Here is a 14,710-nt window from a genome sequence, read left to right as displayed (position 1 = left end):
AGACACCTAGTAACACCTGGAGACACGTAGAGACTCCCATAGACATATAGTAACACCAAGAGACATTTAGAGACCCCCATAGACACCTAGTAACACCTGGAGACACGTAGAGACTCCCATAGACACCTAGTAACACCTGGAGACACGTAGAGACTCCTATAGACACCTAGTAACACCTGGAGACACGTAGAGACTCCCATAGACACCTAGTAACACCTTGAGACACTTAGAGACTCCCATAGACACCTAGTAACACCTGGAGACACTTAGAGACTCACATAGACACCTAGTAACACCTGGAGACACTTAGAGACTCCCATAGACACCTAGTAACACCTGGAGACACTTAGAGACTCCCATAGACACCTAGTAACACCTGGAGACACTTAGAGACTCCCATAGACACCTAGTAACACCAAGAGACACTTTGTGACCCCCATAGACATCTTGACATCTGGAGACACTTAGAGACCCATTAGACACCTAGTAACACCTGGAGACACTTAGAGACTACCATAGACATCTAGTAACACCAGGAGACACTTTGTGACCCCCATAGACATCTTGACATCTGGAGACACTTAGAAACCCATTAGACACCTAGTAACACCAGGAGACACTTATCTACACCTGGAGACACTTAGAGACCCTTGGAGACAATATAGATTCTTTGTGACACTTACAGGCTCCTTGAGACACTTCAAGAATGGATGGTTGCCTGGTCGTGCGGTTTGCGCGCTGGACTGTCGTACGGACTTATCGATAGTCCCAGGTTCAAACCCTGCCCGCTCCCATCCCCCGTCGTCCTGCGGGAGGTTTAGACTAGGAAGTAATTATCTTCAACTCTGAACGAACATCTGAAACATGTAAAACATTTTACAAACATTTTACAAGAACCCTGGAGACTTTTAGAGACACATAGACATTCTTTGTATTTCTAAGAGACCCCCTTTAGGTACATAAGAGATCCATATAGACACGCGGAGACCGCTGAAATAGAAAATGAAAATAAATTTTAAAAAATTCCCGGTCAATTTTTTTTTCACTCTAAAAAAAATAATCGGGTAAACCCTTATATGACTTTTTTTTTTTAATTTATATCGCCAACCAGGTGAACATGAAAACGCTGACATAACAGAAGATTTAGTTTACCTGTGATAAGTAATCTGTGGTAAGGTAATTAGACTTAATATTCTTACATATCTATCTCGTAGGACTTGACCATCTTATATTTTAAAAGGTAGCCTACGCCTCAAATCTATAAATTGTATTTATACGACTTTACAACACACGGTTTAGACCCAATCTGGTGTTCTCATTGTTGGATAGACCCAATCTGGTGTTCTCATTGTTGGATAGACCCAATCTGGTGTTCTCATTGTTGGATAGACCCAATCTGGTGTTCTCATTGTTGGATAGACCCAATCTGGTGTTCTCATTGTTGGATAGACCCAATCTGGTGTTCTCATTGTTGGATAGACCCAATCTGGTGTTCTCATTGTTGGATAGACCCAATCTGGTGTTCTCATTGTTGGATAGACCCAATCTGGTGTTCTCATTGTTGGATAGACCCAATCTGGTGTTCTCATTGTTGGATAGACCCAATCTGGTGTTCTCATTGTTGGATAGACCCAATCTGTTGTTCTCATTGTTGGATAGACCCAATCTGGTGTTCTCATTGTTGGATAGACCCAATCTGGTGTTCTCATTGTTGGATAGACCCAATCTGGTGTTCTCATTGTTGGATAGACCCAATCTGTTGTTCTCATTGTTGGATAGACCCAATCTGTTGTTCTCATTGTTGGATAGACCCAATCTGTTGTTCTCATTGTTGGATAGACCCAATCTGTTGTTCTCATTGTTGGATAGACCCAATCTGGTGTTCTCATTGTTGGATAGACCCAATCTGGTGTTCTCATTGTTGGATAGACCCAATCTGGTGTTCTCATTGTTGGATAGACCCAATCTGGTGTTCTCATTGTTGGATAGACCCTGTTCCCAAGTTTAAGATTTATTTCCCATTTGGCTATCAAACAAAATTAATTATTTAAATACATGCTTAATTTTATTATGGATTCATGTTTGATTAGGAATAATGAATAATTGTGCAAAGTTTCAACTTAAATTTGAATTTGGAGAAATATGTTGCTCAAAATTTGCTTAAGATAGAGAGAGTGTCCATACGGACAATAAAAATTATTATTATTAATATTTTATTATTATTATAAGAGCTTTGTAAAAAAAAAAAACACCCACAATTTGACGACAATCGCTGCTTGTTGCCAAATAGAGGGAAAAAAAAAACAACTCATCTGAATATTTATTTCATTTTAAATCTTTACTTCCTGCACAAAAAAAAAAAAAATTATGGAAACATTGACTTTTAAGTTCAAGTGTTAGATATTTGGAGGACTTAGGCGAAGTAAAGTTGGTGGCCCCAAAGGAAATAATAATTAAAAAAAAAAAAAAAGAAAAAAGAAAAAGAAAAAGGACTAAAATAAAAAAAAAGCATTAAAAACCTCCAACAATAACACTGAGAAGTTTCGCTATTTTTCTCTAAAAAAATTGTTTAGCGTCCTGTGCGAGGCCGCCACAAATCGTAGGCCCTAGACGGCCGCCTATTTTGCCTACATCTAAGGCCGGCCTTGCTCTCTCTCTTTACTTATATATTTATGACTTTTTTGTTCCAAGTTCACCTAACATGTAATACCATGATCACAACCCATTCTCGGATCCAAAAGAACCTTACACAAAGATTTTCTTGAATCGAAACAAAAACAAAAACATGAATAAAAAAAAAACAAATTAAATAATTGCTTTTTAAATTTGATTGATATCAAAAAGGAAAATAAATGTGTTTTTTTTTTATTTTTAGAAAATGTGTCTGTTTATGCGGAGAGTTATTCACCCTGTTAAGATTTGTTCACGTTTTTTCCTCCACTTCCCATTCTCGGATCAAGTTGACATTTCATGGATACTTCGATAATCTGTGACAATTAATGATGGAATAAAAAAAAAATTAACGAAATCGTAAAATGCTACCTAATTAATCAAAGTTGTTTTATATAGAAAAAAGGGAGTTTATTCTTGATGATTTGAGAGATATGTCAGTGACTGTGCGATCCTTTGTTGTTATCGGTCACAACTTCTTCCCACCATCATCATAGAAACACAAACACACGCACACACACACTCCATAGCATCCTTCCCATTCGATAAGTTTTCTTTTTTAATAAGATTATGCTATATTTACACATGAATTAAACTTCCAAATATTTTAACTATCTATTATAAGAACTATGAACTAGTCAAGTGCAATAGATATAAATATATGATGACTCGCTAGAATAAGTTACAAAGTAAACAACATTTGGGCTATGATGTCTTCGTCAAATACAAACCAACTAATGAGCATAATATAGGCCTATAGTTAAACCATTTCTTTATATGTTAAAGTAAATCTTTAAATATCATTCGACCTACTTTCTACTCAACTCTTTATCAATTGCACATGCTTTTGACTGATAAGCTGCTTATAGTGGGAACGAAAAACTTTAGGCTACATACTTCTTTTTGTTGTATATATTTTAAAATGAAGTTTTGGTCGTAGATAACATACCAGTTTAAAGGTTAACTTTGTATCTTCTTGTTGAGGTACATTCAGGGGAAAAAAATTACTAGAATATATGGTGGCCTAATACACGGCTTCAATGAGGCGTTTTATTTCACAAACTGTTTAAAACTCTTGTGTCTAGCATAGACCTACTTAAGTTATTGGCAGATCTACTTAGGCCTGTGACAGATCTACTTAGGCCATTGACAGATCTACTTTGGCAAGTGACAGATTTATATAGGCTAGTGACAGGTCTATTTAGGCCAGTAACAGATCTACTTACGCCATTGCCATAGATCTACTAAATTCAATGAAAAAATTATACTTAGGCCAGTGACAGATCTACTTAGGCCATTGCCATAGATCTACTAAATTCAATGAAAAAATTATACTTAGGCCAGTGACAGATCTTTTACCTTTACCTTTACCTATCCCTTAGTCTGTTGGACCGTTGGGGCACCAGGCAAGATTTGTCGACCGTCTTTCTCCATTCCTCCCTTTTTTTTGCCTTGTTCAGAACCTCTCTCAATGGCAGGCCTGTCCATTCTTTAATGTTGTCCTCCCATCGCTTTTTCTGTCTGCCTCTTCTTCTTTTCCCTGGCACTGTTCCCTGAAGAAAGATCTTTGCGAGCCCCGTAGATCTCGTAATGTGGCCAAAGGTTTTAAGCTTTCGTTTTTTCACAATAGTAAGTTACAGTGTACAACAACAAAAAAAGACTTTTTGGTACGAAAATATCAAAACCTGTTTTTTTTTTTACCTGCGTTACTTCCAAGCATGAAAAGAAACGTTTTGGCGGTCTCTGATTTTGTGGAAACACACACTCTCTCTCTCTCTCTGTAGTATTATTTATATTTCAGATTTTGAGCTTGTTAATCGTTAACATTTATTTTATTCGCCTTTTTTCCTCCCCAGATCGACCCCAAGCATCAATGGCTGAGTCCATTGACCCCGAAAGTATGAAAAAACTTGCTAAGATTGTTAAACATCGAAGTAAGAGACTAGTAAGGACAAGGTCACAACTTAAGGCTTTAAATGAGTTAGACAATTTGCCTTTGGCAGAACTCAGGACAAGACGGGAAGAGGATACATCAAGGGACTCGGAACTGGACGAGATGGCCACCTCAAACGTGTACACAGATGTTGAGAATCTTCTAAGTCAGAATCAAGACCACTCACAGGAAGCTCTTAACAAATCGCTGATGCTAGTCGCTAAGTCCGGACGGAAGCTTAATCTTATACAGCTGCTGAATCGTGGCGCCGATCCTAACACCACGGACAAAGAGAAAAATACCCCTCTTATGTTCTGTGCTCGTCAAGGACTTCTCGAAATGGTCAGAATTTTGCTGAACAAAGGTGCGAACGCTTCTATGAGAAACGCCAGAGGAGATACAGCTTTAATATTGGCCATAAGGATGTCCGGCTCAGCAGACATGGCTCGCTTGTTGTGCCGTCATGACAACGTGGATTTAAAAAAACAACAGAGGGTACACAGCTCTGAGGAAAGCAGTTGAGAGCGCGGACATTGGGGCGATGCAGGTCTTGATCTCCAACGGCGCTAATGTATCCGACGCTAAAGACGGGGAGACTATTCGGGATTTGGCAGACAAACTGGGTCTGCTCAAATTCGTTTCTGTCTTTTGTGACGGAAAGGCGTCCCAGCTCCCAAGACTGTGTGCAGCTGTGATGTACAGAGACTTCTCACTGATGAGCACTTTAATCGCATTGGACGTCAGTGACATCAATCAAAGAGGCTCTGGTGGGAAAACTGCTCTGGAGACGCTCTTAGACTTAGTGCTAGTTGAGAAAAAAGGTTTGAGTTCCGTGGACAAAGACATTCTCAAACTTTTGATCGACAACGGATCAGACGTCAACGTCAAGGTCGTGAGGAGGTCAAAACAACACAAGCGAATGAAGAGCTGCAGCCCTTTATTGAAAGCTGTTGAAATCGGCGATGTAGATGTAGTGAAATGGCTCTGTAGTAAAGGCGCCAAAATCAACGAGTTTACTTCATTTGAACAGTTGACGCCATTAATGATGGCTGCGAAAGACGGCAAACCGGAAATAGTTCGATATTTGCTTTCCATCCAAGCAGACGATAATATAAGAAACAGCGAAGGCACGGCCTTAGAAATAGCAGTCAAATGTAAGCAATTAGAATGTGTCACAGTTTTTCTAGAGCAGAAAGCTGAACAAGATACAAGTGCGGCTTGCCAGATGGCCATTGGATACAAAGAACTGTGCTTGTTAGAGGAACTAGATAAAAATTTTACAATAGACTACAACGACACACGCCTTCTAGAGTGGGCTATTCTCTCTGGAAGGAAAGACATCTTACTGTTTCTTCTCTCTAAAGGAATGGACTCCGGAGCGAGGCTAACCAAGCCATATTACGTATCATTTCACGCCATCTCTACGTCTGTCTGCCCACTACACTTGTGTGTTATGGAAGAGAGTAAGGACTTGATGGAAGCGCTGCTTCAACACAATGCTGACATCAACATTGTGGATGCAAACGGCGACACTCCCCTTGTTCACGCCAGTGCAAACAGAGACTCCAGATTTTTGGAGACGCTGTTGAAGCATGGCGCTGACGTGAATCTTCGGAACAGGTGGGGCGAAGCACCAATATCTATCGCTGTAGAGAATTCAATTGTAGAAAACGTGAGGCTATTACTAGATGCTGGGGCTGAATACGATTTTTTCGATCAATCTCAGAAATCGCCACTGTCATCGGCTCTTGAAACTGGAAATCTAGAACTAGCTTTCATATTCATAGACAAGGGAGTTAATACAGATGTTGTCTTAAGAGATGGAGACTCTTACTTGACTCTGTTGCTGAAAAAATTACAGTTCGAGGATGACTTGGAACTTGCTGAGGACATGATTGAGCTACTGCTCAGACAGAATCTGGATATCCACAGACGAGACAGGGATAACAGCACCGCATTTATTCTGGCCTGCAAGAGTGAGATTAACTGTCCGGCCATTAAAAAGCTCCTACTTGACCAAGGCTCTGATGTGAACGCTATAAATGCGCTGAATGACACAGCATTATCTGTGGCAATGCAGAAAGAGGATCTAGACATGGTGAGAACTCTTCTAGAACGCCAGGCCAAGTTCCACTTAGCGCCCCATGTCCAAGAAGCTGCCCACTTGTTTATCGTAAGAAATCAGATAGACATGTTATATTTAGCCTTTGGCAAAGGTATATACCCCCACTGCGCGTCTCGCGGACAGCTGTTTTACAATGTTTACAATGAAAGGTGCCGCCTCAGAAACGTCTCGCCTTTCTTGCTGGCCATGCTGCAGCAAAAGTTTGACCTGGCCACGTTTCTCTTGGAGATTCGTTTTCTGACCAAATTCGACGTGACGACTTTTTTAAGCATGGATTTTTTCATAGAGAATTTTCAGAGAAGGAAGCTGGTGCAAGGGGAACTATTCGACGGCCTTCTCTCTCTGAAAACTCTCAGCTTCGTCCATGTATCTGACTTACTTGGGGCTACTTCAGACAGGGAAATCAAAGTCAATCAACTGCCGATACCAAACAAAATCAAACAAGAGCTTCTGTTTGAGGATGTTCCCAATTACGTGATATATTAAAACCAGTTTTTTTTTTAAAGTATTGTCTATCATATCTCTTTATATACTGAAATCTGAGATTTATGTTTAAAGTAATGACTAGCCTGAATCACTTCAAACTTTGAGTTTATTATTCTCTTGCTTTTATTCATATACTCTTTTTTTTTACTATTTTAAACGATTTTTAGTCTGTGACAACACTTTTGTATAGATAGTTCATAAAATGAGCAGGCAGATTGTAAAACAAAGAACATCAGGAAAGTGACGTCCAACTAGTTGCTCAGTCTAGTGCTGGATCTAGTTGCTCAGTCTAGTGCTGGATCTAGTTGCTCAGTCTAGTGCTGGATCTAGTTGCTCAGTCTAGTGCTGGATCTAGTTGCTCAGTCTAGTGCTGGATCTAGTTGCTCAGTCTAGTGCTGGATCTAGTTGCTCAGTCTAGTGCTGGATCTAGTTGCTCAGTCTAGTGCTGGATCTAGAACTAGATGTTTAGTTGAGTACTAGAGCTAGTTTTTTTCAGCTGAGTACTACATATGTTATTGTATGTTTATTATAAAGAAGTCGAATGTAGCCTTGATTACATACAGGCATGATAACATCTTACACAATAGATCTAGACCTACAGTTGTACTAACATGTCGTGCTAATGTGTCCAGCTATTTTAATAATCTTGTTTTGCAATTACGCCTGAACTTAAATCTCATTTTGTTGTAACTAGTTTCCACATTTTTAACTAACGATGTGAAGCTCACTGAAGGCATGTTTTAAAATACTCATCATTATGTATGTAACTTGATGAAAAGAGGTCAAGAAATGAAATTTTTACATGTGACAAAACTAAATTCTTTAAATATTTGTATATACTATTTACATTTTTTGATCGTATGTAGCTTGGTAAATTTTGTGTAACCATTTATTTTTACAATCCTTTGAAATGTAAAATCTGAGAAATGTCCTGTAATGATTATTATTTTTTTAAAACTAGGAGATAGAAATTGCAAATGATTAGTTTAGGGATTAAAACATTTTCATGGATTTTAATTTTGTTTTGAATGGAAGGTCTTGCTCAGTTGTTAAGTATCAACGTTAAGCTATATTACTTTGATAACATTCATCTAGCCACAGGTCAAGTAAGTTATGGGGTATGATCTACATTGGATCATTTTTTTCTTACTTCCCAAGACTCCCGACAATACTCCCAATCGACCTCCCTTTATTGGTCTCCAAAGTTTCAGCAGTGCTCTTTCTTCAGCGTTTTTTGTTTCTACAGCGTCTTTTTCTCAGCGTTTCTTTCAAGGGCTTTTCTTCCAAGGGCGTTTCTTCCTAGGGGGTTTCTTCAAACGGCGTTTCTTCAAACGGCATTTCTTCCTACTGTACTTGACATTTTGAAAATTAACATTTCCAATCACTAGCTCAACTTCCCCTCTTTAAACGGAAGTCAAAGTAGCTCTAGACAGTTATCCAAACCTTTATGATTTTTTCTTTTCAGCTTACCAACAGAAGATAGTATTTGGTGAATATAAAATTTATATTTTTTTTACTTTTTTCTCAACATAACTTTTTGTGCTAACAGTGAACGTGAGGTGGAGTGACGTTTTTCTTCTCCCGAATGAAATATAAAACTTCATTATTTAAAACTTTGTGCAATTTCTTGTTAGACAAAGAAGGCATAAAGGCAAAGATTAAAAAATATACAGTTTTGTCAATATTTTTTTATAGATTTTTATATTCGCCCCAATTTATTTTTTTTAAATTTTGGATTATTTTTTGTCTAGATGCAGGATAATAACTAAACCATATTTAAAATGTAGCATTACTATGTATGCTCATGATGTATAAAACAGAAATAAAGTACGGTATACATGAAAAATATGGTTTCACTCTCAATCGTTGATGTCGTTATGTTCTTGTAGAATATCAAAGTATTTAAAATCTAATATCTGGTTTAGCTGCCAACCTGTTTATTTATTTTGAATTGTCTATTATGTATTAATAAGGTCCCTGATTGATTGATTGATCGCTCATTACTAAACGGAATCTATAATTTTGAGCCTAATATTATTTTGAATGATCAAGACTATGGCTTGAATATTCCTTGTTGTGACCTTGTATTATGATAAGGTCATAAGACCAGTGACTTCTGCTGTGCTGGCAAGTTAGTCCAGTGGTATTTAGTGGCCCCAAGTTATATTACCTAGGCTATTAATTATAACCTCAAAATATATAACTTACTGAGACATACAAGTAATAACAATGAGATTTCATTTACAACTAATAAATAGTTTATTTAGGAACAAAAGAAAAAGTACATTAAAAAAAACGGACATAAAGGCAAACAAAAGAAAGTAAAATAATGAAAAAAAAATAGTAGGAAAGGCTCAGTTCAAAATAATGTACACTGGTCAGCTCAAAGACTCAAGAGAAAGTGGCAATTGTAAATAGTTAACACAGACTTAAACAATGTATTAAAGGGGACTAACTCTTATTTAAAAAAAGTAGCTACCCTTATTGACCCTCTTGTCACACTTGTCCATCGGTGAGTTCGATTGGGGCCGCCTCTGAGTTTGTGTATTAACACAAACTCTATTTACAAATAATCTTTTTAAAAATTGATTCCTGTATTGTTTAGTACTGTTAATAATTGTGCAAAATTTCAACTTTATCCGAGAATAGAAAATGGAAAAAAAAAACATGTACAAAATTTGCACCAGACAAACAGACGGAATGAATAATATTAAAGTTTTGTAAAAAAAAAACTGAATTTTTACTGTATCTTTCATAAAATAAAAATTACAATAAAAAAGAAACTCACAAAGACTCATTGAATGCCTTGAGCCAAAGAAAATATAACGTCATTGCTTATATAGAGAACAGAAATTTAAATAAATTTTGACAACGTTTACTTGCAAAGGGAGAAGATCGTCTCTCGAGACGCAAAATATAAAACCAGTGATGGGCAAACTACGGCCCGCGGGCAACTCCGGCCAGCTGAAAGGTTTAATCCGGCCCGTCAAAAGGCTTGTAATAAAAATTAAAAATAACAAGTTCAAGTTTTTAATTCCCGATGATCCACTGAGTAATATTGCGATTTTTTTTATTTATTCACACAAAGTTGCTGTTCTTTGAGTTGAAGACATTGCCATTATGATTTATTATTATGTAATACCCGAGAGTTTTCAGATCACATTTACGACACGTGTCTCGGAGGAAGAGGATTTATTTTTTCGTGAAAAAATACGCAATACATGTACATACAATAGTTCCAATTAATCTAAATTCTAAATCAAATATAAAATATAAATGATTTTTATAGATATCCGATCACGACGTTGTATGTTTAAGATGCAAGATTTCTTCGTTAGTAAATATAAATTGGAGTAAAAAAAACTGGAACCGCCCGCCCCCCTTTTTTTTTCTGCATAATGAGAGTAGTGGGGAGGGCAATAGATTTAATGGTCCTCCTCTCCCTCCCAGTTAATTAAACCTAAACTATAGATGGGGCCAGAGGCGTAGTGAGAGGGGGCAAAAATGGAACGCTGCGCCATCATCGGGGGAGGGGGCGCCACACGCAGCCTATATTTCTATGTGATGTTCAAGGAAAAGGGGGGGGGGCACCAATAATTCCTTCGCACCTTTGGGCTGAGCGGTAAAGCGCTTGGCTTCCGGACCGGGGTTCCAATCCTGGTGAAGACAGGGATTTTTAATTTCGGTATCTTTGTGCGCCTCTTGAGTCCACCCAGCTCTAATGGGTACCTGACATTAGTTGGGGAAAAGTAAAGGCGGAAAAGTAAATGCGGAAAAGTAAAGGCGATTGGTCGTTGTGCTGGCTACATGACACCCTCGTTAACCGTAGGCCACAGAAACAGATGACCTTTACATCATCTATAGACCACAAGGTCTGAAAGGGGAACTTTACTTTTTCTTTACTATACAGTTTGATCACTACGCCTCTGGACGGGGATAGCGTATTTATAAGGAAATAAAAAAGTGTTATACTATATAATAAATAATCTAAATTCTGTTTATTAATATATCAACATTATATATCAATCTTAACCTATAGGCGCATAACTTACATACATAGATATAGGGGCTAGCCATAGAAAGTTGTGGTACAAATCACCTGAATTCCAAATATTTTATTTCTTACAGTATTGTTTTCCTATCAGTGGCTCCATGAATAAAGTAAATCTTCAAGAATGCACATCAATAAATTGAAAACAAAAAATATAAGTAGCATTACTTTCGATATAGTCACTGAGAGTGTTTTGTAAGCAATTAAACGAAATAATAATGTAATAGGTAAAGCGAATGTGTCAATGTAAAAATAGTGTGAATAATGCTATCAAATCAAAATAGCTAATAGGCTTAAATCCATTTTTATTTAAATTAAAACATTTGCTTTTGAATAATCTAGTGGATTGGATTTAAATGTATGTTAAACGTAGCTAATGATCCTTTCACGTTATTTCAGTTTCGCTACGAAAATAAAATTAGTTTTGCGAAAATGGTTTACCCAAAGTCGATACATTCTTATCTATTAAAAACGAAAAGAGCGATAGCTTTGTTAAATAAATGGGATTATAAAGTGAACAATTAAACGAAATAATTTTTAGTACGCGATTCATGAATGAATATAGATCTAGGCCTATCTCAACTCGGCTTCGCAGCTTTCGTAAACGAATGTAGCTTTAGAAAACCAATTTTGAATGTTTATTTGATCAGAATATGAAATGAATGGACTTTAATTAATATATTTATGTGTTAAAGTATAGAACTATCTGTTCGAAGAGAAGTTTTATCATCTTAGAGTTGAATTAGAGTTTTAGATCTAGGGATGGGATTATAAAGTAAACAATTAAACGAATTAATTTTTAGTACGCGATTCATTACGTATTGTCTAATGAAAGAATGTTCGTCAGGAAATCTGTAGTCACAGATATAAGGAACTAATTAATGTAAAAAATGCTTTTGAAACACAAAATTGAAGGTTAATTTTATTATATAATGAAATCAATGGACCTTCCTTTGTATTTTCATGTGTCAAAGTAAAAAACTATCTGCGCAAAGTGTATTTCTTAAAATTAGATCTAGGTCTAAATCCTTTCTATCTTTTCTCATGTCAACATTGTAGACATGGCCTAGATCCATAAAATACTATAGCTGTAATAGAGTCGGACAACTTTATTTTTTTTGAGGGTCTTACATTTGTTTTAGGGCTACAATACATTCACTAAGGTCTAAGTTGGTACCCAAGGAACATTCCTGCCTAGTTTTATCAAGATTGGTCAAGCGGTTTTGATGTCTATAAGTAACATACATACATACATACATACATATATACATACCCCTCACATTCTACTTTATAATATAGATATGTATATATATATATATATATATATGTATATATGTATATATATATATATTTATATATATATATATATATATATATATATATATATATATATCTCACTCCGACAATTATGACACACAGCGAGCGACTTACAAAACTATACAAGTGTATTTTTTTTTAAAATAAATACAAGTAGGTACATGCTCTGTGTAATTCATCGTTGAGAGACAAAAAAAAGTTTAACGAATATTTATGATCAGATCGGCTAAGATTAGATCTACTAATTAGGTTTACTATATAATACAGTAACTACTGTAGCCAAAGATAAATGTCTGTGCTTGGAAGAGAAACAAAACTTGTTAGCCGATTTTCAATAATAAGTAATGTGTGAATGGCATATACATGCCCGCGGACGTGAATGCAAGGGAAATTAAAAAGTAATTATTTAAAAATAAAGTGGTCTCTTCAGTTATTTCCCCTGGTCATTCATAACGAGGACACAAAAACTATGATTAACGGAGACTACTGACAGACAGGTGATGTAGCCAGGAAAATTGAGCAATAAGAAACATGGTAGGTCCTTTGTCTATTCCGGGGGCGCGGTGGCTGAGTGGTTAAGCTTTCGAACCCGGGGTCCTGGGTTCGAATCACGGTGAAGACTGGGATTTTGAATTTCGGGATTTACGGGGCGCCCCTGAGTCCACCCAACACTGACGGGGACCTGACTTTAGTTGGGGAAAGCAAAGGCGGCTGTTCGTTGTGCTGTCCACATGACACCCTGCTTGTTAACCGTTGGTCACAGAAGCATCTACCTCATAGATCACAAGGTCTAAAAGGGGAAACTTTATAACTTTTCTTTATCTCTTCAGTTTTCGGTGAATGGAAACATGGGTAACCTCCTAAATTTGTTTCCTATACAGATTAACTCGTGATGGAAAGTTATTAGTGCAAGAAGAACGACGTAGTGTGAAAAAGGGTTACATGTGAATTACTTACAATCTTTCCATTTTGAAATTATAAAGTGTTACTTTCAACACTTTGTGTCATTTCTCCACAATAAAAAAAAAAAAAAAGACGCCTGCCCAAAATTTCGGGGAAATAGGAGGATCGGCTGAGTCTGTTAATGTGGGGTGGGGGGGGGGAGGGATCAGCCAGTGTACGTTTCTAGACAAAGTAAATATTCAATAAAAGACGGGAAAAGACTTAACAAATGGAGGAAAAACGTAATGTCATTTCCTAGACAAACTTTAACCCCCTCTTTACAATTTTGTTTTTTATAATGCTATAATTTTTTTTATAATTCATTGACTTTGTCTGCGTTGAAGGTGTCAAAGTAAGTAGAACAAAGATAGTACCGCAAAACCAGGTAAATTACTGCGGTATTCCTTAAATTTCGAAATCTAATACAAGCCTTGTATATGTGAATATTTGGCCAGACTACGTATTTCTTGATACACCTGGAGACACAGACCCCTGTAGTCACCTATTAACACCTGGAGACACAAACCCCTGTAGTCACCCATTAACACCTGGAGACACAGACCCCTGTAGTCACCTATTAACACCTGGAGACACAGACCTCTGTAGTCACCTATTAACACCTGGAGACACAGACCCCTGTAGTCACCTAGTAACACCTGGAGACACAACCCCTGTAGTCACCTAGTAACACCTGGAGACACAGACCCCTGTAGTCACCTATTAACACCTGGAGACACTTAGAGACCGCCATAGACACCTAGTAACACTTGGAGACACTTAGAGACTACCATAGACATCTAGTAACACCTGGAGACACTTAGAGACTCCCATAGACATATAGTAACACTAAGAGACATTTAGAGACCCCCATAGACACCTAGTAACACCTGGAGACACGTAGAGACTCCCATAGACACCTAGTAACACCTGGAGACACGTAGAGACTCCCATAGACACCTAGTAACACCTGGAGACACGTAGAGACTCCCATAGACACCTAGTAACACCTGGAGACACGTAGAGACTCCCATAGACACCTAGTAACACCTGGAGACACTTAGAGACTCCCATAGACACCTAGTAACACCTGGAGACACGTAGAGACTCCCATAGACACCTAGTAACCCCTGGAGACACTTAGAGACCCCCATAGACACCTAGTAACACCTGGAGACACTTAGAGACC

The 14,710-nt window shown here is 37.4% G+C and overlaps 3 protein-coding genes across 3 annotated transcripts; 2 read left to right on the top strand and 1 right to left on the bottom strand.

The window, feature by feature from the left end:
* The first annotated feature begins 1,101 nt into the window (after positions 1-1,101).
* LOC129924066 (myotrophin-like) lies at positions 1,102-5,125 on the top strand. Its single transcript, XM_056017828.1, has 2 exons — positions 1,102-1,171; positions 4,527-5,125. Exon 2 carries the CDS (start codon positions 4,544-4,546, stop codon positions 5,123-5,125), a length of 582 nt encoding a protein of 193 aa, XP_055873803.1. The 5' UTR covers positions 1,102-1,171; positions 4,527-4,543.
* Positions 1,282-2,713, bottom strand: LOC129924019 (putative uncharacterized protein DDB_G0286901). Its single transcript, XM_056017616.1, has 2 exons — positions 2,702-2,713; positions 1,282-1,992 (listed from the first exon to the last, which is right to left on the bottom strand). Exons 1-2 carry the CDS (start codon positions 2,711-2,713, stop codon positions 1,282-1,284), a joined length of 723 nt encoding a protein of 240 aa, XP_055873591.1.
* Positions 5,126-5,144: 19 nt separating the features above from the next.
* Positions 5,145-9,042, top strand: LOC129924062 (ankyrin repeat and KH domain-containing protein 1-like). Its single transcript, XM_056017820.1, has one exon. It carries the CDS (start codon positions 5,145-5,147, stop codon positions 7,212-7,214), a length of 2,070 nt encoding a protein of 689 aa, XP_055873795.1. The 3' UTR covers positions 7,215-9,042.
* The last annotated feature ends 5,668 nt before the right edge of the window (positions 9,043-14,710 follow it).

Source organism: Biomphalaria glabrata, chromosome 18 (assembly GCF_947242115.1).
Source record: "Biomphalaria glabrata chromosome 18, xgBioGlab47.1, whole genome shotgun sequence".
NCBI lineage: Eukaryota > Metazoa > Mollusca > Gastropoda > Planorbidae > Biomphalaria > Biomphalaria glabrata.
Note: the sequence above shows the minus strand (reverse complement) of the source record. Positions and strands in the feature narration are given on the sequence as shown.